Source organism: Hyaena hyaena, unplaced genomic scaffold (genome assembly GCF_003009895.1).
Source record: "Hyaena hyaena isolate Hyena2069 unplaced genomic scaffold, ASM300989v1 scaffold_713, whole genome shotgun sequence".
NCBI lineage: Eukaryota > Metazoa > Chordata > Mammalia > Carnivora > Hyaenidae > Hyaena > Hyaena hyaena.
Genome location: NW_024081334.1, coordinates 33,347 through 60,144, shown reverse-complemented (window position 1 = coordinate 60,144; position 26,798 = coordinate 33,347). Strand labels below are relative to the sequence as shown.

The 26,798-nt window shown below is 41.5% G+C and overlaps 1 protein-coding gene across 1 annotated transcript; it reads right to left on the bottom strand.

Moving 5' to 3' along the window:
* Positions 1 to 8,309: 8,309 nt before the first annotated feature.
* On the bottom strand, positions 8,310 to 25,694 carry LOC120220512 (cryptic protein-like). The gene is made up of 7 exons (XM_039217636.1): positions 25,557 to 25,694; positions 22,909 to 23,047; positions 19,164 to 19,238; positions 18,899 to 19,072; positions 18,019 to 18,133; positions 17,696 to 17,805; positions 8,310 to 8,599 (listed from the first exon to the last, which is right to left on the bottom strand). Exons 1-7 carry the CDS (start codon positions 25,692 to 25,694, stop codon positions 8,478 to 8,480), a joined length of 873 nt encoding a protein of 290 aa, XP_039073567.1. The 3' UTR covers positions 8,310 to 8,477.
* Positions 25,695 to 26,798: the final 1,104 nt, after the last annotated feature.

The window sequence follows — 26,798 nt, the reverse complement described above, 5'->3', positions numbered from 1 at the left end:
TCATAAATCTTTTTTCTTATCCAGCACTAGGCTCTGAGTGCTGTACTCACCCATGGAGCCCACCAGGTAGCTGTCTGTTATGTTAATGTCATGGAAACTATGAACCAGAGATTAAGAATTTCTATGAGTTTCTGTGGGTGAATTGTGATATTTTTCAATCCAGTAGTCTCAACTGTTTGGTTTTTTTTTTTTAAGGAAATGCTTTTATTTATTTTAATATTTTATTTATTTTTGAGAGAGAGAGGTAGAGACAGCAGGGGAGGGTCAGAGAGAGAGGGAGACACAGAATCTGAAGCAGGCTCCAGGCTGTGAGCGGTCATCACAGAACCCAATGTGGGGCTCAAACCCATGAATGGTGAGATCATGACCTGAGCCGAAGTCAGACACTTAGCTGACTGAGCCCTCCAGTTGCCCCTCAACTGTCTGTTTTGTGGAGGAAATATTGACAGTGACAGGACATGCAAATTTCACTAAAATGAAACATATTTCACACATATACATGATCTAAAAGGAAAATTCAAGCCATAATTTGTCTCATTTTAGATATATATTTACTCAAAATAATAACATAGGTTTGTTCCTTGCAAAGGTCAGCAAGAGCCTGTTGTTAACTGGTCAATTCCGCAGGAACCTGAGTGGTGCTTTCCCTTTCCCACTGTGGAGCTTTCCTTCCTCCACCTTGCAATGTACAGCCTGTTCTCTCATCCTCTTGGGAAAAGAGCCAGGTGTTTACCTTAAAGGTCAGTCCCTGAAGAAGATCCCTTGCTTCTCTTTTTATTTTATTGTGTCATTTGCATGAAATGCAGAAACCATGGCTGGCACAAATGAGTGAGACAGATTTTCCACAAGAGAATGGTATTTACTATTTTTGGCAACATTATCTGAAGTGAAATGTTAGACCCCAGCTGGTGAAACTTGGAGTAAATTTCTCCAGCTCTGCCTGAATGCTCCTCCTTTCTCAGATTCCTACCAGAGCTAGGTGTGGCATGTGGCCTGACTACAAAAGATTGTGGGAAGATTGACTCCAAAAGTGCCTGTAATTGAGAGAGTTTGGGAATGAGAGGGAGGGAAGGAGTAAGGCATCAGTGGAGGAAATGCCCATTTGATCCTGAAAATACTTGAGGGAGCAGGACTGAGTTACTGAAGCCTTGGGCCTGGCAAGCACCCCACACAAGGAGGCTCTAGAGCAAGAACTAAAATCACAATTGATGACAAACTCATAGTAGAAATTTACAGTCCCTTCCAGGCAGTAGAGATGTGAGAGAAAGTGAATGGGCTTTGGAATCAAGGCATCAAAACTGCAGTGCCCCGTTTATCATTTGCTGGCCATGTGCCTGCTTAGTCCTCAAGCCTCTGTTCCCTCACATAGCAAACAAAGACAATTATGGTGGCTTTTATTTTATTATGATTAATCAAATTCCATGAGGGAAATATAAAAGCCTGCTCAGAGGTGAGGTTTATTATTAGATGAGGTTATTATTGACTCAATAACAGAGATTCTGAAATATGGTTTTTGTTCATTTACAACCTTGTGAACATTTTCTTGAATGGTGATGATATTTCCCCCAGGTGAATCGAGGTGTTCCTCGGTATACAATAAACTCCAGAGACCCAAGCAGCACCAGGCTTCCCTCGAGACAATGTCTGGAGTCCAAGTGTATGCTCATTACTAACCATTCTTGTCTACACATCAGGGCCACACTTCATGACTGGACTTTGTGGAAGTTCAGTCAACAGTAGATAATAAAGTTACCACATTAGCATTTACTGGGGCTTTCACAGTGATGACCAAGTGCCAAAGCTTAACTAACTGGTTCTTTAGTCTATTATCGTTCTAATGTATGAACAATTCTTTCCTATGTGTCTTAAAATGTAGCTTCTATTATTATTTAGGTATGACAAGGACATTGAAAAGATAGTTTGTGATACCTACAGATCTCAAGAGGACAGGTGGGGAAGCAAAGAGCCAGTTAGGAGGCAGAGGGGGCAATGGAAACAAATGTACCAAGGAACTAAGGACAGACGCTGCCCCAGAGTCTGCTGACATGATTCAAAGTAGCCAATCCTAAGCCTTCTTACCTTGCGTTGCCCATTCCTTCCCATGGAAACCACATTCAAGGCTTTTCCCTACATTTTCCCCTTGCTCCCTCTGTCTCCTGAATCACGTTGGTGCTCCCACATGTGTCTCTGTGGTGTTCTATGCCGTCTACTTCTAGAAATCTGTAAGTATAAACTTCATGACAGTCATTTCTGTGTCCAGATGTCTTATGTTGTTGATTAAAACAAATCCCAGGTACATTTTAAAACAGTAAAGAAGTCATTCATGTCAACAAGAAAGTGAAGTTCTCACACATGTACCAAAGTTCAAAGAGGTTTCAGTTATTTAACATCATTTGTATGAGCATTAGACAGATTCACAGATCACATATTAAATGTAATGACAATAATTCATTGGAGAAAGAGCCAGTGAATGAGGATGCAGCACCATTTGTCAAATTATCATTGAATCAATCATAGGTTAGGCACAGATGCAAAATTTGGTAAGTCAACAAAAGCTTATTGGCTACACAGGATTTACAACAGAATATTATATATGTTATTATTATTATGTATAAATTCTGTGCTATCTATACTTTATAAATAACAAACTGTATCTACCTTACTTATAATAAGCTGATAGATATGCCTATTTATAACATATAACATATTTATAAATATATAAAGTAAATATTATAAATAACATTTTTTTAATAGATATTTTTCTGGAGAGCTGGTTATTGAACATTTACTTACATATAAGTATGAATACCATTGTATGAACACCAGTGTTAAGAGCTGCAAACATTTTAAGCATAGCACTCCCACTCAGATTGGCAGTGTTCACCTGCTGGGGACTTCGTCATCTCTGTAAGTACAAACTTTCATATTGGGATCCAATAGGGGTCCAGCTCCTGGTCAGATCAGTGGGGTGCCCAGCAGTTCTAACTGAAGGAGACACCACACTCTGTTTTCCTTTCCAATAGCAGACAATCCAGGTGAAATGACAAAAGCCTGTGTATATAAAGTTTATACAACTTCCTTTTAAATATTCAAAGATGAATTCAATAGAAAAGTCAGTCACAGGACCTACTGCCTGTGTGATATAAAGCTACTTGTGCCAGAGTGGGTCTTGCAGACTACAGAGATTGGAAATACATACAGAGCTGCTTTTAAATGCTCCCAGCCAAGGAGTTAGTGCCTGGGGTGGAGGGGCTGTGAGGTGGCTGGAAGGTATAAGAGGGCTCCTGGCCCAGCAGGCATTCACTCTGGCTCTTAAGTAAATTCTAATGCAAGAATGGGTTAAAAGCTCTAAACAGTTAGGAAATTGAAACCACGTGACAGGTGGTTTCCCTGTTCCTTTTCTCGGTGTCCCCAAATGGCTCCCTTAGTAAGAGATTACATGGCCTTATAAAAACAAACTCTGGTTTTCTAGGGTATGCCAGGGTAGACTGAGTGAAAAGGAAAGCTGGTAAGGAAAGAGTAGCTTCTATAAACAATCTAGAATGGAGAGAGATTGTAATTGCTTTCTCCAAAGGAGGTCCCTTCACCAACTGTCAGGTTGAGCAAAACCAGGAGTATTACAAAGCTCATTCCTGGGAGGGGGCAGCTAGTGAGATAGTGGCCTAGGAAGGTTGTCTTTCTCTGCTTTCCTCAATGGCAGGATACAGATAAGATGTGTGACACATTCATGTGAAGTCTCCAAATATGAGCCCAGGATCCTCTTTTGTCTCCTGGGAAGTTTCTGCCTTTTAATGATCTCTCTGAACACGTGGGGAGCTATTTACAGGGAAAATACCTTTTATCCTCAAATTCTCAAAGCACAACAGAAGAAGGTGGTGTTTTACTTTTCACAGTTACTGAATGTTCTTTTCAGAGCTAGGTAGGTAGGTGGGTAGATGACTGATGATAGATAGATAGATAGATAGATACATAGATAGATACATAGATAGATAGATAGATGATAGATAGAACAGTTAATTTGCTTTTCTTATTTATAGTCAAGAATTATTCTATCAGGAGGATCCAATTTTCCACTTAAAATGTAAATGAGGGTTTATATCTTACATATTCATACTAATAAGGAACACATCTTGCTTTTCCTCATCACCGCAACTGTAGCCTCTCAAACATGCAATAGTCCTCTCAGTTCAGTTTCATAAGTGCAGCTATCAAAAATAAGATAATTTTAGGGGCACCTGGGTGGCTCAGTCAGTTGAGCGTCCAACTTCGGCTCAGCTCATGATCTCATGGTTTGTGGTTCAAGCCCCACGTCGAGCTCTGTGCTGACAGTTCAGAGCTTGGAGCTTGTCTTCAGATTCTGTGTCTCCCTCTCTCTCTGACCTTCCCCTACTCACGCTGTCTCTCTCTCTCTCTCTCAAAAATAAATAAAAACATCAAAAAAAATTTTTAAATAATTTTTTAAAAATTTCTTAGAGACACACACACGCAGTGTGAGCAGGGGAGGGTCAGAGAGAGAGGGAGACACAGAATCTGAAGCAGGCTCCAGGCTCTGAGCTAGCTGTCAGCACCAAGCCTGATGCGGGGCTCAAACCCACGAACCGTGAGATCATGATCTGAGCCAAAGTCGGATGCTTAACCGACTGAGCCATCCAGGCGCCCCAAAAATAAGATAATTTTTGTCTGTCTACATTTTTCAGCATAATTCATGTTGGTATAAAAATGTAAAAAATGTAAAATGTATTTTGTAAACATTCTACACACAGTATAAACATATTCATCAAATTCTGAGGATAACTGTTCAAAGTTCATCACTTGTTTGTTTCTGTAACATTTGAGTTGCAATAGAAGGTACTGCCCAGAATGCACTTGAAACTATTTAAAGACAACTTTATTATCAAAAATCACTATTGCCTAGAAATATTTCTCAAAAGTTTAGTAATTACTTTTTTGTGAACCATAGTTCAAATCAACTTTTTACTGACCTGAACTGACATTTTCCCAAAGAAGACATACAAGTGGTCCATTGTATATGAATAGGGACTCAGCATCACTAGTCATCAGGGGAATGTAAATCAAAACCATAACGAGATATCCAATCTGTTAGGATGGCCATTATGCTGAAGACAAGAATTAATAAGTATTCACAAGGATGTGGAGAAAGGGGAACACTTGCACACTGTTGGTACAGCCATCATGGAAAAACAGTATGGAAGTTCCTCAAAAAATTAAAACTACCTATGATCTAGCAATTCCATTTCTGGGTATATACGTTAAGGAAATAAGAGATACTTGCAATCCCTTCATCATTGTAGCATTATTCACAATGGGCAAGATGTGGGAAAATCTAAATGTCTGTCAATGGATGAATGGATATAAATGTGTGTGTGTACGTATATATCATAAGTACACATAAGAACACAATAGAATATTGTTCAGTGTTAAAATGAAGGAAATCCTGCCATTTTGAACAATATACATGAACCTGGAGGACATCACACAAAGTGAAATAAACAAGACACAGAAAACAAATCCTGTGTGATCTCACTTATATGGTGAATCTAAATTAGTTGAACTTAAAGATTAGAAAGTGATTGTCAGCACTGGAAGAGTGGGTATTATGAAATGGAGAGATGTGGGTCAAAGGGTATAAACTCAGTTCAGGGGTCTATTGCACAACATGGTGACTATAGCTACTAATACTTTATTGTATACTTAGAATTTGCTAAAGGTAGAAGTTAAATGTTCTTATTTAGAAAAAAAATAACTATGTGAGGTAATGGGTGTATTAATTAATTTGATTGTACATACATATATCAAATCATCATATTGTATGCCTTAAATATAAACACTTTTTATTTGCAAATAAAATAAAAAGATCCAATATAGGGGGATAAATCAACCCTTTCCTGAATTCTACTTTCTTTTTCTTTTTTTATTTTTTTTAATGTTTTTTTTTTATTTATTTCTAGGAGAGAGAGAGACAGTGTGAGCAGGGAAGAGTCAGAGAGAGAGGGAGTCACAGACCGAAACAGGCTCCAGGGTCTGAGCTGGCAGTCAGCACAGAGCCCGACACGGGGCTCGAACCCACGAACCGCGAGATCATGACCCAAGCGAAAGTCGGACGCTTAACTGACTAAGCCACCCAGGCGCCCCTCTACTTTCTTTTTCTTTAACATTCATTTAAATATTATACATTCTGAATTTATATTTTCATAACTAATGGTTGAAAATGCCAACAAACTAATTTATAATATACATTTTTTAAAGTAATTGTACTACATAGGCTAATGAAGTAAAGTGGACTTAAAAAGCTGAAAAACTCAATGAAAGTTATCATCTATTTGAAATGTATGCTTTCAAAGTGGACCTTCTAGATGTGCCTCTCTCATCTGGTGTCTGTAGTGTGCCCCTGCCCCATCCTGATGTACTGTAGTCACTGACAACATTTGCTCATTTCTCTCTCCTGTTTCCTGTTTGAAGAGCTATGCCAATGAGCCCAGCTTATAATGGGCCTAAAAAGATTTTGTTAAATTGTTACATGCGAGTGTGTCGTGTGTGTATACTACGTATAACACCAAAGTAGTAGCCTATTTAATTAAGCATGACTTTCCATTTTAGTGCTCACCCTAAGAGTTCTCTATTCACCTATAGGTAGAGTGTTCTACCATCTAAGTAGAGTCAAAACTACACTCCAGTGCAGCATTTTGACAGTTGAGCACTGTGGCAACTGTCTCAAGGCAGAGCACTTTTCTGTCTACAAAAATACTCCAGTACGTGCAGCTTTACATCACATGAGCAATATGATGTAATGGGATGGCCTTTTCTACTGAATTCAGCTATGAATGCTTTAAATGAAATTCTTTAATCCTTATAAAAATATCAATATCTTGATCAATTAATATATTAATTCAGGCTGAATTGTCTATTCCAGAGTCCGTTTCTTGCTCCCATTTTATTCTTATCTGCTTACTTGAATAATTTGTAATATTCTTGTTTTCACTCCTCTGATTTCTAGTTGCGGTAACTGTCCAGAGTTGTGATTAGTTATCTGAGAGCTAATGTACTTGACAGATTCAGCTTAGAAACACCTGACTCCCAAGTACTATGTGATTGATAGGAAGATGGGTCCTTCAGTCCCTTTATTTTTCACAAATTATTTATACATACTTGATTTCAGATTGGGATTCAGATTGAGGCTGGATGCTTGGTTCCTGAACCTGTTTTGAAAGCATAAATAGTACTATAGTTGTAGGATTTATATTATTAGCCTAGCTTCATATTGCTTTTTATGTTCCTTATGTTTTATGCTCCTTTCAGCCCCATTAACTCTGCCCTTTTTACTCTCTATTCCTTGTTTGCACATTGATCAGAGAAACTTAATAGAGACCAAATGATAACATCTGTCTTGAAATTATCTGATGCCCCCATCATGAATGCATACCTTCAGGTTGTTTCCAGGTTCCCCCACCCAAGGTTTCATGAAACCCATCATTCTGCTTCCATGTATTCACCTCCTTCCCCAATCACTATATGTAAACTGTTCCTAGGTTCAACAGAGCAAGGCAGCTTTGGGAACAAAAAGCAACGCACATCATGTTCATGGACAAGTCTGAGTCTGTAACAAGACTTAGTGGCTGCCCTGCTGCAGGTAAGCTATGCTTGCTTGGCTTTCATTATCACTAGAATCCAAGAGAGGAGGACTAGCCTAGAGCCTGAGGCTATGACTTCTCTCCTGAATTCTCTCTGTCTTGCCTTTAGAATGGATTCTGCTATGTAGAATCTTCCCCTTTTAAGGAGATTCCCTGAAAAAGGTGTCACAAAGGAGTAGGTTTAGTAGGGGAAGCTGCTGAAAAAAAAGGAAGTGAGAAAAAGGTGGCTGTCAGCCTCAAATCTCCCTCCTTCATACCCTTCCTCCCCCTTCTTGCCTTCTTTATCAATGAAGCATTTTTTAAGGCAGCAGCTCTTTGCCAGACCCAGAGCACAGCACATGTGGTGCTGTCCCTGCCTCCTGAGGATTTACCACAGTAGTGGGGGACACTGACAGTGAACAAATGCATGACATGAAGTGCTGCCACATCCATGGTGCATCTATGTCAGGGGGGAAAGAAGGGGTGCTCAAAGGGGACTTGTTATCTGAGAGGGGCCGCACACTCAGTTTATTCTTAAATCATCAGAGATAATTTAGGATTGAGTAGGCCTGGGCACAAGTGTTTACTCATGGTTGCTCTAAGTTTCAGACTGTGAAATAAGGCTTAGAGGAGAAAATCTCTTTCATAAAAATATTTATTAAACAACAAAAATATGCATCTAATGCTTCAGTTCTAGGAAATGAAACAAATCTATTACCTACAGCACAGAAAATGAAGTGGATGCACATGTCCTGGCTTTCCCACAGAGAACCATACTTGCTCACGCTGTGCTGGGAACACCAAGATTCTGCCAGTGTGGAACTGCGAGTTAGGTCCTCTAAGGTCCAGTCAGGAGTCTCCCCCTTCACTGAGGATGCTTTGTAATAGCAAGCAGGGAAGGAGGAAGAGAACACTCAGCATGTGTTGTGTGCTTAGTCCATTAGACCGTGCAGCAAGAAAGTCTTCCAGGTCTGAAAAAAAATCCCGAATAAGTAAGACACACTGTCATAGGCCAGCTTTAAGAAACTGAACCAGAGAGATCTGTACCTGCTCTGCTAGAGGCCCTACTCTGCTGGGGCCTCCTCATTAGACTCGCTGGTGCAGCTCTGCGCATAGATGCTTGTGAAGCCCTGTCCCATGTGACAGTAAGCTCACCTGGCAGCAGAAGGAGCCATCGCTGTGGGGTCGCAGCTCAAGGAAGATGTGCCTTCCTCTAGCTTTTATATTCCTTTCCTTGCAGCCAGAAACAATGGGATTTTTGTGTAACTTAGAGAGTTGAAGGAGAAAATTTGTTTACTGTTTTTAGGGTTTAGCTCTTCCTATGTAGCATGTGAGCTGACCAAAGGTGACCTTTCAGAGAATTCCACACCAAGTAATTTAACAATCAGGAGGAAATAGATCTGATTTGAAATGCAATAACATAAAACAGCTTGCATCCATGTGTTGCAAAGAAGATCCAACTTTTCCCCAAATTAGTCTTTTTTTAAAAAATATCTTTATTTAATTCTAGGAGAGAGAGAGAGACAGCATGAGCAGGGGAGGGTCAGAGAGAGAGGGAGACACAGGCTCTGAAATAGGCTCCAGGCTCTGAGCTGGCAGTCAGCACAGAGCCCGACGCGGGGCTCAAACCCACAAACCACGAGATCATGACCTAAGTGAAAGTCGGACGCTTAACCGACTAAGCCACCCAGGCGCCCCTCCCCAAATTAATACTTAATACTATGATAGGGAAAGATAGAATAAAGTAGGCAGAGGAAAAGAAAGGTTAGGACCCAAGGTCCCTGGATGGAGAAAAACACATATTTTGGAACAATGCTGGGAGGGATTGACCAGAAGAGTGGGACTGGGCCTTGGGAGTAAGCTTCCTCTTAGGAATGTAATAGATGCCTGGGTGGCTCAGTCAGTTAAGCCTCTGACTTCGGCTCAGGTCATGATCTCATGGTTCGTGGGTTTGAGCCTGCACTGGGCTCTATGCTGACAGCTCAGAGCCAGGAACCTGCTTTGGATTCTATGTCTCCCTCTCTTTGGCCCTCCCGTACTCATGCTTATGCTTTCCTTTCTGTCTCTCTCTCAAAAATGAATAAACACTGAAAAAAAAATTTTAAGAAGATTGTTGTTAAAAATAAAAACACAAAGAATGTAACAGACACCACCTACTCCCCCTCAGGTTCCCCTTAGGAATTTGACAATCAAAACACCTAACTAAAATAAGTGACCCATAAAATTTATGTTATACGAGAGACAGTATGACCACAGTCTGACTCCTCACAGGATCGAATCGCCAATCAGGAATAGACAATTGAGCACCTAGATTTATCAAGACAATAAGGGATCTGAGAAGGAACACGGGGAAGGGAGGAGGGGGGTGCCTACCAGAACCTTCTAAAACAAAGACACTTGCCTATAGTCATAGACATGCACTTTTAAATGCCCCCTTTCTACTAAGACAGTTTTCATACTATTCTTACTTCCTAATCTTATACTCTAATAAACTTTTGCCTGTTCCTCATTTTATTCTGTGTCCACCTCTTCATTCTTCAAAGCAGCAAGACAATGAACCTTGGGTATTGAGGTAAAAAATTCCTGCAATAACATCATTTCCTTTACTAGGGACTGCTTATTAAACAGGAGGAAAGTGCCAATTCCTAAAGCAATGGCTAATATTCCACAGAGAAAGTCACAAAAATGAATAGCTTCACAGCATTCTGGGGGCTCATGCCACACCCCAAGGTGCTCATCTTCCCTGCTGTCACAATGGGGTTTCTCCACAGTAGGTCTCCCTCTGAGCCCTAAAGGTCTATGATTCTAGCTCTCTGTATGGCTAGAACCCCAGCCCAAAGGTGCTGGGTGGGGCCCAGCAGAGGTCTTGGCTGAATTCCTTGCTGAGTGATTACATGTAAAAACCATAAGCCCCATGAGCAGGGATGTCAACTCTACTAGAACACTCTCACAAACAAATCTGGAGCTACAGGTGAGGAAGGCTGGGCAAGTAAGCATTCAGATGAGGAAGGGCCCAAATTTCTCCCCAGGACTCCTCAGCAGAGGTCAACCTGGTGTTTTCCCCACCCCGCCCCACACTCTAGACAGGGCTGCCTGGTCCTGCCCTCTGAATATGAGAACCTATGGTGAGCATGAAACACTGGAAATGAACAAGCAGTGATGACAAGCAACTGCAACAGGGATCCACTCTGCACATGTTCACAGGTGGGCTTTTGTAGGATCGTCTGGTAGGCTAGATTAAGGATGGGACTGAGGTCAGGCCCACTCTAGGCCTGGGAACCACTTCCCCATATCACCCCACCTTGAGAGAGGGTTGTTTCAGAGTACTAAAACCCCACAAAATAGAAGACCTAACATCTGGGCCTAGAGAAGACTCCAGAAAAGCTGATGCTAAGCCAGGTGCTCACAGTGTAAGAAAGTATTTAGCTGAGAAAGGAGTCAGCCCATACTGAGCTTCAGTGTTGACTCCCCACTAGTAGAAACAGGCTTCCCACAGGAAAGGATTCAGGCCCTGTTGGCAGTCATTTCTTGTATATAAACTAAAAAACTGTTTTAGACAGCTTTGTGAATTTGGTTAGACCAAGGCAGCCCTGTAAGCAGGGGTCCTCAAATTGGGACTGTGAACACCATGTGGTATCCCCCTCATGAAGCCCAAGGTTACCCACTGAGCTTAGAAAGAAAATATTAGAACTTCCACTGTACATTTATAGGAAAAATTAAAACTAAGGTTTAGTAATATCTACTGTATTTATTAGAATCTACCAAATCAATGGTTCTATGGCCCACCATTATTCACATCATACAAAAAAGAAAACTGTTACCAATGGATGAATTACTATAACCTAGGATTTTTATTATATACTTATAAAAAGGGCTTTTTTAGACTTGGTCAGATAGCAAAAATTTATTTTTATTTTTGAGAGAGAGAGGCAGAGTGTGAAGAGGAGAGGGGAAGGGAGACACAGAATCTGAAGCAGGCTCCAGGCTCTGAGCTGTCAGTCCAACGTGGGGCTTGAACTCACAAACTATGAGATTATGATCTACGCCAATCGCGTAGATTGGACACTTAATCAACTGAGCTACCCAGGCACCTCTTGCAGTGAAGATTATCATGTGTTTTAGTCCTGTGCATATGTATAAAAAGGAAGATATAAGTAAAATCAAGTTTGTACATGCTAGCATGGCAACTATCTTACCACCACTAAATGGGGAACATACTAAAGTATTTTTCCTGGAATGGAGTGGGAAATTAAAAAGTTTGGAGACCACCTTGGACGAGGATAACATCAGATTTCAATGTGATGTCTAGAACCAGCATTCCCAAAACTCTCCAATTTGTAGATACCTCTGGGAGCCGGATGGCTTCGTCTCCTGCCATGACATCCAGAGAAGCTTACCCATTGGAATTTCACCTATCATTGGAGGTGGTTCCCGGAGGGCAGGACCAAGGGTCTCTCCCTCTGCCATACAGCATGCTTGGAGCTGGCCAGGGCCAGGATGCTGGAGGGCCATCTCTCCCATAGGCCTATAGGCTGGTTCTGGCCCGAAAATGTTTGTTTGCTTGTATGGATTGATCGGCTGGTGCTGGAAATGTGTTTTTTATTTTAATGTTTTATTTGTTTCTAAGGGAGAGAGAGAGAGAGCCAGCGTGAGCAGGGGAGGGTCAGAGAGAGAGGGACATACAGAATCTGAAACAGGCTCCAGGCTCTGGGCTAGCTGTCAGCACAAAGCCCAATGCAGGGCTCAAACCCACAAACTATGAGATCATGACCTGAGCCAAAGTCGGACGCTTAACCAACTGAGCCACCCAGATACCCTGGGAAATGTATTTTTCAAAATCGGGTTTGAAGCATGAGGTGAGGCTTGACCTGACCCCAATATGACATTCACATTACCTGTTAACTTCAGATGGCACTTGACTTTGCTATTTCACTGTGTCCGTACTTAAGACAAATCTTAGAACATTAAACTGGTTCTTCAGGCTAATGAAATACTTAATTCTTTGGGACTATGTGTGGGAAGAACCACTCTGTTGGTATAATAAGATCTTGGGCTGGCTCAACACAAAGCAAAGACCGGTAGCTGGAATGTTGTCTTTTTTTTTTTTTTTAACTCTAATTAATTTAATGCCCCTCAATTACTGGATATTGTTCACAAGCTAAAAGGCACATTTCAGTAAACTTGTATATAAATACTAGATTATACAATAATTTTTAAACCTCATATTGACTTGAATACTGTTAATGGTAATGATAATAAAATTTATTCTGTGAATAACATGTAACAGGTATAACATGAAAAGTGCCTTTTCATCTTAACAAATCAATGGGATAAATATTCAGCTCTAATTCTGCAGTTGCAGAGACTGAAATACAAACAAGTTACTCAACCTTTCATAAAGATCATAAACATTACAACAAGTATTTTTTGAGATTTGAAAAAATATTTTGGAGGGATTTTCCCATGCTTTTTCTATTATGCCACACTGTCTCCTTAAATGCAAAATTAACAGATGTAAATGAAAAAAACAGTAAAGAGAATGATAGTTACCTGCCTAAAGCACATCATTTGTAGAACACTACAAATGGTTTAATTACTATATAATTATAGGTAATGACTTTTATGGTGTTTCTTCTTTTGAGCTGTATTTGGAACTAATTGGTCAAAGGTCATCCATTCAATATTTATTTAGAATTATTTTTCACAATTATTCACAAAGTATTATTTTAGATCATGGAACAGAAAAGACTTCAGGCCAAAAAACAAGATTATTTTGCATAAAATTTATCCTTCAACACATATGTGAGGGTAGAGGGTAAGTTGTCCTCATTTTACATGAGAAAACTGAGAAACAAATAGAGTTCTTCTGAATCAGAATGGAAAAATATGCCCTTGGGACTAAGACAGCCTTCATTCTTGGACTCAGACAGGACTGAGCAAGAAGGGTCCTTAGAGACCCTCTGGTCTTCAGGTCCCTGTAGGTGCCACAAGACCATGATCTTATAGTGTATTGTTTTCTATTTGTGATTCCTGCATCAAGATGTATACTTTTACATCATTATACTATAAACATAATCTTTTATTTTATCTTCCATCTGCTTCTCAAAATCCTCATAATATCCCATTATTTAAAACATTTACTTACCTATTACTCTACTGTTAGATTTAGAATATGGCCATATATTCAATATTTGAAATAGCACTACCAAAAATATTTCTTTAGTTTATATTGATAATTATTCTTATGGAAGAGTATAGAAATGGCACAATAGTTAGGACTCACATCCTGAACCCCTGTGCACTGTTGGTGGGAACCTAAATTGGTGTGGCCACTACGGAAACCAGTATGGAGGTTCTTCGAAAAATGAAAAGAAGAAATGTCATATGATTCAGCAATTCCAATTCTGGATCTTTCCCCAAAGGAAACAAACATACTAACTCAAAAATGTATATACGTACCTCCATATTCATTGCATATTATTTATAATAGCCAAAGTATGGAAGCAACCTAAGTGTACATTGATGGATGAATGGATAAATATATAATATAGATATGTCTAAATATAAATATGATATAAATCAGGATAAAATAAATTATACATGTATTTATATATAAAACACAAACACACAACAGTGAAATATTTTTCAGCCACATAAAAGAAGAAAATCTTGCCATTTGTCACAAGATAGGTGGACCTTGAGGGCATTATGCTAAGTTAATCAAACTGAGAAAGACATGTACCATATGCTTCACTTAAATGTAGAATCTTAAAACAAAACAAAACAAAAAAAAACATAGCTCATAGATACAGGAAGAGTTTGGTGGTTGTGGGTTGGTAGGTGGGCAAATGGGTGAAGATCAAAGGTCAGAAGGTGGAAATTTCCATTTGTAAAACAAATAACTAATGGGATTGTGATGTACAGCATGATGACTATAGTTAATAAAACTATATTGTATATTTGAAAGTTAAGAGTTTATCTTAAAGGTTCTTGTCACAAGAAAAAAATTGTAACTATGGGGGTGATGGATATTAACTAGATGGTGTGATAATCATTTCACAATATACACAAATATTGAATCATGTTGTACACCTGAAACTAATATCATGTTATATACAAATTATATCTCAAGTTTTTAAAAACTGTATGACTTATGTACTCCACAAATGGTAGCAACTTTATTCATAGATTAAATTAGTTATTATTATTCACAGAATAATGTTAATTATCATATCAATGTGCTATGGTATGTTTATTTACAATATTTTTAAATAATTGCTATAAAATATATTGTTTCTAAATTAACAACCAGCCTCTCATGATTATCTCTTAAATAACTATCTGGGGCGCCTGGGTGGCTCAGTCGATTAAGCAAGCGTCCAACTTCAACTCAGGTCATGATCTCACAGTTCGTGGGTTCGAGCCCCACATCGGGCTCTGTGCTGACGGCTAGCTTAGAGCCTGGAGCTTGGTTTAGATTCTGTGTCTCCCTGTCTCTCAGACCCTTCCCTGTTCACGCTGTCTCTCTCTCTCAGAAATAAATAAAACATTTAATAAATAAACAAATAAAATAAATAAATAGCAGACCCTGTTTATTTGCTGTAGGAGTTAATGCCTAAGATTCAGTTTCCTCAAATATAAAAAGTATAATAATACCTGTTTCATGGGCTTAAGAGAATTGAATGAAATAAAGTGTACGAAGTGCCTGAAATATACCGAGAGCTAACAAAATCTGCCATCATCATCATCCCTCATATCATAACCACTGTTGGCACAGCCACCACAGTCATCTGCTGTGAAAAAGGATCAATGGGTCAAAGAGTACAAAAGTGTTATTGTGCTTTCTGCATCTGACAATTCACTCTGAAACATGACTATTTTGTTCAACTTTCATGAGCAGAAGCCACATTTTAGAACCACTGTCACCATCCTTGGCAGTCAGCATTCCCAGCTTTGGATGTTTCCAAAGATATAAAATAGTAAGTAGGAAGCCTGGAACCTAGTCTTTGCTCTTCTGCTTCTGAAATCAAGCTGGCCTTGCACAGGAGACTGGAAATGATCACAGGTAGCCTCTTCCCCACATTACTGCTGGGAGTGCCAGTGGCACGTGGAAAATGACTTCACTTGTAGGACTACACAGGTTCCACCTGCAATATCAGTATCTGTTCCCTAATTTGTGTCCTTTCTCTGGAGTAAGAAGGAGCAGCTAGTGAATCATGGGCCAGCATATTGAGAGCCCATATGAGAGGGGGTGCTTTGGGAAATGTGGTAGGCATGACAGGAGGGAAAGATACAATGTTTTCCAATACTGTACTATAAACTTTCCCTACTGGCACCACCCACACTATGCACAGCTGGATGGGAAGGACAGGGCAGAAAGTGGGTTGTACCTTCATTAAGTATCCTTGAAGGTAATGCTACCCAAGGTTGCAGAAGAGGGAGCAAGGTAAAGAAATGTGGGTTGAAAGCTGATCATTCTTTCAGTGTGCTCCTCCACTACTGGTCCCACCAAGAAGGCAGGGGCAAGACTTGGTTTGGAGGGTTCTTACCCTCACTGGTGCTGCCCCTCCACTGCAGTCCTGGCAGTGCACAAAGGGGTGGGAAGTGGGGTTGGGCTGTGATATCCTTAAGTATGCCCTTCCACTGTGGGCTTTGCCTAGGACTGAAGAAGGCCAAAAGAGGAACATAAAAGGGGACTTAGAGTTTTGACTTCTCACAGCCAAGGCCATTAGGACTGACAGAACAGAGGGCTGAAGGGCTGTGCCTTCATTAACTGCTCCTCCCTGAAGTCCAGTCAGAGCATGCTAAACAGGGGAGAGGGTGCAGGATGTGGGATTGAAATGCTGTACCTTCTTTAACTGTGCCCCTGGAGGTCAACGGCAGAATGTTACATCTGTTTTCTGACCCAGGAAATTTCACGTTTCTTATGGAGTTTTAAAAGTGAAATATTTGACAGGAGTGCTGATGCATAGGAGCACATGTACCCCAATATTCATAGCAGCACTTTGAACAGTAGCCAAATCATGGAAAGAGCCCAAGTTTCCATCAACTGCTGAATGGATCAAGAAGATGTGGTTTATCTATACAATGGAATACTACATGGCAATGAGAAAGAATGAAATCTGGCCATTTGTAGCAACAAGGATGGAACTCGAGGGTGTTATGCTGAGCGAAATAAGTCAGGCAGAGAAGGACAGATACCATATGTTTTCACTCATATATGGATCAGGAGAAACTAAACAGAGGACCATGGGGGAGGGGAAGGGGAAAATAGTTACAGAGATGGAGGGAGGCAAACCATAAGAGACTCTTAAATAATGAGAAAAAACAGGATTGATGGGGGTGAGGGAGAGGGAAAGGGGGGTGATGGGCATGGAGGAGGGCACTTGTTGGGATGAGCACTGGGTGTTCTATGGAAACCAACTTTACAATAAACTACATTAAAAAAATAATTAAAAAAAATAAAAGTGAAACATTTGCACTGAGTTTGCTCCCTGCTCAGAATCCTCACAAATGAGCATTCACCCCTTGTGTTCACTACACCCTGCTGGCTTTTAATATGTGTGGCAGGCCTGAGCTGTTACAAGGCACCTTCCTTCTCCGGGAGCACTACCTGGTGGGCTGTAAAGGGCGACGCCTAGCCATTCATGCCTGTTTCTGTCCTGCTTTAATGCCCTCCTCATTTCACAGTTGGAAGATGGTGTTGGTGTGCTGTAAGGAAATCACTGGAGATTTAGTTGGGTAACCTGTCTGCCAGTCTTGGCTCGGCTTACCAGCTCGTGTGCTCCCCAAAGTCGGCTCACTGAAAGGATACTTGAAGAACACTGGAAATCACTTTTAAACCCAGCAATCAGGGCAGAGTAAACGTAGGAATAAAATTTTAAATAATAATAATGATACTATGCTGATAATCACCTAATGATAATGTGATTCATAACGAATGTGACTTTCCTAAGTGATTAATTTTTGCTTATTTCTGTTTTGCCCGGCACAGCCAGAGCTCTACAGATAGGTAGAGCAACCGTCTGCATGTGTGGACTGTGCTAATAGGAGACGGGTACTCTTACCGCAGCTGCCAGGTGTCTGAAGGGGTAGGCAGTGCAGGGCTGCGAAGACACACCTGCAAAGGCGGCAGCCATGGAAGGTCCAGGCTCCGTGCTTCACCGCGCCGCACTCGCTGGGGAGGCCGTGAGGCGGAGTTAGCGTTGCCTACGCGCTCCCTTCTCCCACGCCCATCCACGCCCCACCCCGCACAGGCCCTGCGCGCCCTCCCATCCACTCCCGGCTCCCCTCCCCTACACTCCACCTGCGAGCCCCCAGCGTCCGCTCCAGTGCCCCTGCCCCAATGGTCCCGTCCCAGCCACGGCAGCCCGCTCAGTGAAGCGCTCACCTGTGCCTCTGGTCATGCTCGCAGTAACGGCCGGTGAAGTGGGCGGGGCACACGCAGAAGCTGCCCAGCACACAGGTGCCGCCGTTCCTGCAGCAGCGCAGCTGCTGGGGCTCACCTGTGAATGAGTCGCCTGGATGTCAGCCTCCGCCTGCCTGTTGGTGTCCCGCGTTAGACAAACCCGATGACGGCTTCACGAGATCGCCCCAGAGAGGCAATAAAATTTAACTCCCTGCTAAGTGTGTTTGCTCAGGTAAACCCTACTTGTTAATTTAAGGATTAAAAACAAACTGCCAGGGGTCCCGGAGGGTCAGGAAACAGTCCGAGGACCCAACGAGAATCCCTGCTCCCAGCAAGTAGGATTTTCTCTCTTCATTCCTTTCACATGTTAAAGTCAGGCTTTGACATCCCAGGACAGTGATTAAAGACAGGCCTCCAGGGCGGGGACCACCCACGGTGCGACGACTGCAGAAAACTCTCACCTCTCACCCCCGCCAGAGGGATCGCCTAGCCCGCCACCATTCCCAGGGCCCCGTGACTGGGGGTCTGGAGCCTGAGAGTCTGCAATAAGCCAAGCAGGGGTCCCTATTATCTGGGGTGGGATAGTTGTTTTGAATGTATTTAAATCGCGGTTCTCTGGACCTGAGCAGATGGAAAGTTTTACCAATGAACTAGTAAAACTTTTTTCAGAGCAAAAGAACACCTCTCTAGGAAATATTTTTCACTTTATAGTGTATCATCATTTGAAGATGATAAAATGTTCTTTGTTGGATTTTTCATTTTATCCTTAATTTATTCCAGGTTTTTCTCAGATCCTAAATTGGGATACCACAGACTAAGATGACCAAAAGGTAATGTGGGTGGCTTCGCTGCTTATACTTACGCTCTTGGAGATTCGGGAAGTAGGGAGGTGAATCCTGGGGCCTCCAGCCTTTGGCGCTTGCATTCACCTCCCCAAAATTATTCAGGGTCCAGTTGAGTGTTTTCTGCTGGAGCTTTTGGGCTGTGGCATTGTTGATTTCTTCTCTGTTACCTTTATGTTTCTCTCTGTGATAACCTTTTAAAAACACTGAAAATATGAGACTGATAATGATTACGAAACAAATATACAATAAAAAGTAAGAGACTATAAATAAAATGCTTCTTACTGTTGTTTCCCAAGTGGATGATCTGTAATGCCAAACTGGTAAAAAACAGAAACCTAGAATATTTAAAGAAAATTACTGAAGTTTAAAATATTAAAAGTATAAGTAGAAATTTACACATGTTCAAAATGTAATACAATCATATAAAAACATAAATCTATGCAATATTTGATGTGTAATAAATATTATGTCATCAGTTTAAAACTTGTAGATTTTAATTAATGTTGTCATGACTTAGAAAGATTTAGAGACCAAAGAAATGTACATATCCCTTAATGAGATGGAACAAATGTGCATGCATTGCAGTTTATTCTGGAGGCTTTAAAATGCCCCTCTTGGCTCTCAGATCTGGAAGATCTGTGTCCTTACCTAACAGGGTGAAGCCGGACCATTTTCCCACTGACACGTCTGGTGTGAGAGTCTCCTCTCATCAGTGCACTGAAGACCAATTTCCAAGAAGCTCTAATATGACTGGGTTTTGTATTTGAAGGTATCTTTAATCCAGCCCTTGTAACAACTGCATTAGTGCATAAGATGGATAAGTAAATAAAATACAGGTATTTCCTACCCTCTGCCTAGGCTATGAGAAACAAGAGTCAGATCTCTGGGTTCCACTGTGGAGGCCCATTAGGCAATGACCTGCTGTGACAGGCAGGGCCCATGCTGAGCCTCCAGGACTGTCCCCTCAATGAGATCTGGTGGGGTGGGGGGTGGGGGCCAGACACGGGCTGATTCTCTCCCCAGTGGTGTTAACAGTGTTGACAGCAGCAGGAGTGGTCCACCCTGATATAAAACATTTGCGGCTAAGGCAACAAGCCTTTCCCTCACCAAAACAACAACAACAGCAAACAAAAAACAAAAAAATAAAAATCCCAACATGAACAAAAACTTTTCACAGGAAAATAGAAATTTTATGTTGCATACTCCTTGTACTGATAGTGAGGGCTTAGCTAAAGAAGGGAGCCATTGTGTGGGATATAACCAGCAGGTATAGATCCCAAAAGTCTTGGGGAGCATGGATATAAAGACAGACATTTCAGCATCTATTTTCTGAGGATGTATCAATACTTTAAAATACTTTAACAGACTGAGTCTTTTCTCTGTGCCCAGCATGGTGACAAATATGGTACAGCATGCCCCTGGGGAAGTGTTATTATTATGCCCCATATAAAGGGAGGGGCAACAGAAGCTTAGATTCTAAGTCCATTGTGGCAGTTAGATCTTTGAAAAATATGAAATGTACAGATTTTATGAGAAGAAGCCTACAGTGTGCTCAGTATGTGAAGACTACTGAGTACAGAGGTGACTGCTCCTACTCCCTTCATTGTCTGATGTCAAGCTCTGAATCCAAGAAGGGTGTAATTGCCAAAATAAGGACCAGAGGCCTTTTATCAACACTGAGGAAGATAACTTGCAACTCTGGGGCAAATCATTCTGTGATTTTAATATAAAAACTGCTTTCTAAAAATAGCATGTTTCCTCCAAGGTGAAATAGTCTTTGATACTGATTAAATGTTAAAACATTTAAATGTGAGGTTTATTAAAGAGGCTCTTACATAACCCAATAGGGAACTGGTGAGCCTGGCTGCCATGGGGCCTCCCAGGAACCAGGTCTGTGAGTTGCCAGGACCATGTCAGGACCAGCTGACCTGGTTGGACAAACCATGTGGAAGATGGTACCTCATACCTTCATAGAAACATCTGTAACTGGAGTCATGACAAATACACTTTTAAATGTAATGGTTATTACTTGTGAAGTGCATAATTTAGTTATATGTAAAAGTGAGTATATCTGGGGCACCTGGATGGCTCAGTAGGTTGAGCATCCAACTCTTGGTTTCAGCTCAGGTCATGATCTCTTGGTTTGTGGGTTCGAGCCCTGCATCAGGCTCTGTGCTGGAGAAATTAAGTATATTTTATGACTTTAAATCAGTAGAAACTTTTATTCAAGCAAATGGGTTGTACTAAAGTAAAACCATGTACAAGCTAAACAAATATATTTCTTTGAATAAGAAGATTTAAAACTATTCAGTTTGTAGGATAATATTGAATCCAAGCCTTTCTGAGAACATTAAAGTTTTAAGAATAATATCTAAAATCTAATCCCCCCCAGTTTCTTCTATTAAATTTTGTATTGTGGACATTATTTTTTAATTTGCAATCTGATTCTTTTTTTTTTAAGTTTATTTATTTTGAGATAGAGAGAGAGCACAGGGAAGGGCAGAGAAAGGGAGAGAGAGAGAATCCCAAGCAGTCTCTGCACTGTCAGCACAGAGCCCAACTTGGGGTTCAAACTCACAGACTGTGAGATCATGACCTGAGGCAAAACCAAGAGTCAGATGCTCAACCAACTGAGCCACCTGGGTGCCCTTCTATCATGGACATCTTTGAACATACACAAAAGCCAAGATAATAATGATTCGATAAACTGGGGTTCATCAATTAAGTATCCATTTTTGCCAATCTTATTTATTTTCCCCACTCATATTTTTTTTCTGGAATTTTTTAAAGCAAATCTCAGACATCATGATATTTTCTTTGTCAAATAAGGTGTTGAAGATATAAACTTTATAAAATGAAACTGTGGGAAAACGAAGGAAATGTCTTGCCAGCAAGACAAGATTGTGAGTCTAGAAATATGGATGGAACGTCCCATCTCTAGGCGTTTGCCTAAAACCTAAAGTCAGCACCAGGGAGGGAAAGGGCTGATGGCCTAGCAATGAGAAAGCTGCTCATACCTGTTTTTCAGCATCCTGTCACTTGCTCTCATTTACTTACAGGTATTGTAAAAAAGAAGTTTGCATTTCATGGCAGAGGAGCCCAGGTTTGCTTAGTTAATGAGGCCCAGCTGGCCAGCTGGAAAGGGCTGCCTGGGAGAGGCTGTAAGCCTAGTGAAGGGGAAATGATCCCCTCTCTGAGGAAGGTTTTTTCTTGTTATCAGTTGTAAATAGATGAGATTGGAGCCGCCTCACTCACCAGACCTCCACTCATACTTGTGACTCATTTTGAGCTGATATAAAGTGTGTGGGAATTGGGACACCTTGTTCCAAGATTGGAGACTACCCCACCCCTGTGTCTACAGTACTTCAGACAACCTCAGGGAGATGTTCTGCAACAAATTAGGTGTGAAGGAATTCTCCAAGAGGTACTTGAAAGCAGTAGTTGCCTATGTGTGCTGCTCATTGGGGTCTCTGGGAAAACTGAATCCGTCCTTAAGCCACACCTCAAGCCCAACATCAGGATTTTTTTTTAACCTGCTCAGGGGACCCCAGTATACACCCAGGACTGTGATTCTGCTGTCTGTGTTTTATGTGACTTATGTGTTCCCAGTGATGGGAGTGCTTCTTTCTTGTTGTTGCATTCCTGCCTTAGCTCCGTGCCTGATGTATGGTATCACACAATCTGATGTTATTCATATGAATAAAAGAATACATGGATTATCATACTTACACCCATTTTTCAGTGAGGAAACTGAGATCTAAGAAGTTAAGAAACTGGCTTGGGGATGTATGATTAACAAACAGCTGTGTGGAGGCTTGAACCGAGGTTCATCTGATGTAACATCTTGTTTGATTCAAGTTGCTTTAAAATTATTGTGTTTAATGTAGACCAGGCATACTATACTCACTGAATTACACATGTTGTTTTATTCTATTGTCATCCATTTTATGACATATAAACTAATTTCTCCATTTTATAAATGAGAAAAGTGAGGTTTCAAGAGTTGAGGACTTGCACAGTGCCTCACAGCAGTGGCCCAGGTTGTTGAAAGCTGAGCCGTGGCTTGAAACCGTAATAGCATGCTGCTGCCCCCTGAAGCAGGCTGAGGGCTTCTGAGTGGGCACAGTGGAAAAGACTAGGTGGAGGGGCACTGCCCCAGTTGTACACTGTAAGGGAGGGGGTTAGAGACCTGAAAGTATTTACCAAGACAGGACAGTTACAGGGCAGTTACAGGATGTGGTCTCTGGAAGGCAGTGTCGAGAGCATTGTCTGGTTGAGGGAGGGAGGTGTCCTGGAAATAACAACAGGAACCACGAGGTTCCCTTGGAAGGGTAGAAGGGCAGGAGGAGGAGCTGTGGGTAGAGACATGATGCAGGAGAAACTATAGCATATAGAAAGACCAGATGATGGGGGACCTCCTGGATGCTCCTGCAAGAAGTCATGAAGCCCTGAATAGGGAATTTAGAGAAAAGAATAAATTCTAAACTTATATTTAGCAACCAATATCATTTTTCTCTAATTTCAAAAACTGTAATATATCCTCATGTTAGTGTTAGGGTGGCTGGTGACATGGGTGGCAAAAAGTTGCACAAAGAGTGGAGGACAGCAAGCAGGACAGTTTATTCAGTCTCCAAGGGAAGAGGGGGGCCAGACATCAAGAAAAATGTCAGCCTTCAGTCTGGTTGGCCTTTTAAGGGGTTTTGAAGGATGTCCAAGGGTTGCAGCTGTGCTCATGGTGGAATGTGGGGAGGGGGTAGATTCTTGGCCAGGTAGAGCAGGAGGTGGCAGGTTTCTTGAGGGGCTCTGTCTTGGGCTTCTCCAGGAGGGTTCTGGATTATGGTCAGGCTAGAGAAGAATGTTTTGTAGTTGGCGTCTACTTTCTGAGAATGTTGGGCACCATAACCTAGAAAAACAGAGTTAAGGCCAAGTGCAGACACCTATGAGTTTTGTCTGTAAGTGTGAATAGATTCCTTTCAGTTAGTTTGAGTAGAAAAAAAATGACAAAGAAGTTAAATATCACTTATACTGTCATTGTTCAGAAATAACAACTATTAGCTTTTCACCCAGGTCTTTTATTATTCCCTCATGTAAAATGTGAGGAACTGAGCTTTAGAGCTTCAATCCTTTTTGGCAGTTAGATCTTTGAAGAATATGGAATGTACAGGTGTTATAAGAAGAAGCCTGTATGTGTGCAGTATCTGAAGATTGCTGAGCACAGAGTAACTGCCAGCTGTCATTGTGCCGTTTTTTTAAAAATTAATCCTAAGTTATTTATGTATTTTAATTTCATTGTAAATGATACTTTGTTAATTCCTTTCTTTGCTGCTTGTATTTAGGAATACAGTAGATTTTATTGTGGTAAAATATATATAACACAAAATGTCTTAGCTCAGGTTGCTATAACAAAATACCATAGGCTGAGTAGCTTAAATAACACACATTTATTTCTCAGAGTTCTGGAGTTTGGGAAGTCCATGATCTAGGTGCTGGCAGAATTGGTTCCTGGTGATGTTTCTCTCCCTGGCTTGCAAACAGCTGCCTTCTCATTGTGTACTCACAGGACAGAAAAGGGGCAGGAAGCAAGCTCTCTGGTCTCTTCCTGTGATGCGCTAAACCCATCTTGAGGATCCAACCCCCATTCTCTGATCTAAACCTCCCAAAATCTACTTCCAAAATCCTATCACATTGGGGGTTACAGTCTCAACATATGAATCAGGGGGCACAATTCAGTCCATAGCAAAAATTGCCATTTTACCATATCTAAATTTAAAATGCATTGGTATTAATTATAGTAATAATGTGCAGCCATCAGCACTGCTTAAAAGCACTTTCACTACTCCAGAAGAAACTCTGTACCCATTAAGCAGTAACTCCCCACTGACTGCCTACCCAGCCCCAGGTAACCTCTAATCTATTTTCTGTCTCTGTGAATTTGTAAATTCTACATATTTTGTGTAAGTAGAATCATATAATATTTGTTCTTTTATTTCTAGATAATTACTTAACATTCAGGTTCATCCATGTTGTAGCATGTATCAGAACTTAATTTCTTTTCATAGATGAATAGTGTTCCATTGTTTCTATATATCACACATTTTATTTATCCATTCTTCTGTTGATGGACACTAGGGTTGGTTTTAGCTACTGTGAATACTGCTGTAATGAACACTGGTGTATAAATATCTCACTTGAGTCCTTGTTTTTAATTATTCTGAGTATATACCTATGAGTGGAACTGTTGGGGCATGTGGTAATTCCATGTTTAACTTCTAGAGGAATTATTACACCATTCTTCATAGCAACAGATGAACTTTCCCTCACTGCATCACAAGTACAGTGCAAGTAAGTAACCCTTCACTCCAGAAAGGTGGCCTGCTGGGTTGGGGCAGCTCCTATACACACTAGCCTAGAAGTCCAGGGTGCCTAAGGGTAGGAGGGGCATGGGCAGCGATGTGCATATATAGGACAATCTGAAGGTGCAGCCAGGCTCCTGGGTTTGTCCCATGAATCAGGGAGATGGAAGCATAATTTGGGCCATGGGTGGGGACTTTGGGAACACATGAAGAAAGCATTTTTTTTTCCCCAGCTGTTGGCAGTGCTGCTGGCAGACAGCCTCTACCATCAACCCCTTTGGGGATTTGCCTGGCTAAAGGGAGCCACCTCACCCACGATTACCCTCCCTTTCCCTGTCGCTGCATCCACAGTCTGATCAGTGCAGGGGTGTGCAGGTCCAGCCCTCTTGCCCCAACTCAGGACAACTCTAAAGGTTCCAGAGCTGCCCATGGAGCTGGCTGAGCTCTCCAATGGGACCATATCGCAACCCAGCTCCTCCCTTTGCCCAGCACTGCTTCCAGCCCCTCTCTGAACAGGAGGGGATCTCAAGAGCACACCCTAATAAACATCCTGCAGACTAGTCTCTCTATCCCAGGATCTTCTGCCCAAGAAACTCAAATTGTGAAGGGCTGTGTTATGCTGTCTTCAGGTTATACCTGATTTCCAGGGGTCATCATAAACCCAAGGAATCAGGTGAGGGTAGGGGAAATGATGATACAGCCTTTCATTATCATCTGCCTGCACTGTCTCACGGAGATGCCCAACATCCCATCTGGTCCTCAGATGGATTTTCACACTACTCCCTGCCGAGTCAACCCCCAGTGGTCTCTACCAGCCTTTTGGGGTCAACACTTTATGTGTGTCCCTACAGGCTCCTGGACATTAAGGAATCTACTCTTCTGCTCCCACATCACGCTGGGACCCAGGGGACTCTCTCTAAAGCCTTACCTTTATGTGCACATCACACAGCCATCTCTCTTTGGGGATTTGCTATTTTCCCAGGCTCAAACCCAAAAGCAATACCTACCAATCTGCTCTCAGAGCTATAAACCTATTTAGAAATGTCTGTGTCGTTCCTCCTCCTTGGACTTGGCCTGGGAAAAGGAGCAGAACACAGGGCCCCTCCATGGCAGATTTCAGATGGCTACCAATTCTGTGACATTCCCCACTTAAAATATAAGATATATGTCCCCTACTATCAAACATGGGTGCACTCCAGCAATATATCACAGCAAAACTAACACTGTGACTTTACCCATAATTGGGCCCAGACCTTAAGAATCTAACAGTTTCCTGCCTCTTGAAACACTTTCTGGAAGCCATGAGACACCAGGTAAGAAGCACAATGACCCTGAGCCCCTCAGAGAAGCCATATAGAGATACACCAGTCATCAGTCCCGCTGAGCCCAGCCTGCCAACCACAACACCACATGAGTGAAGCTTGGGACCTTGAGTGCAGTCAGCCACCAGCTGAAAACTATTGAGTGACCCCAGTTAACACCACATGGAACAAAAGAATTGTGCAGCTGAGACCTGCCTGAATTCCTAGCCCACACAATTGAGATATAATAAAACTGTTGTGTT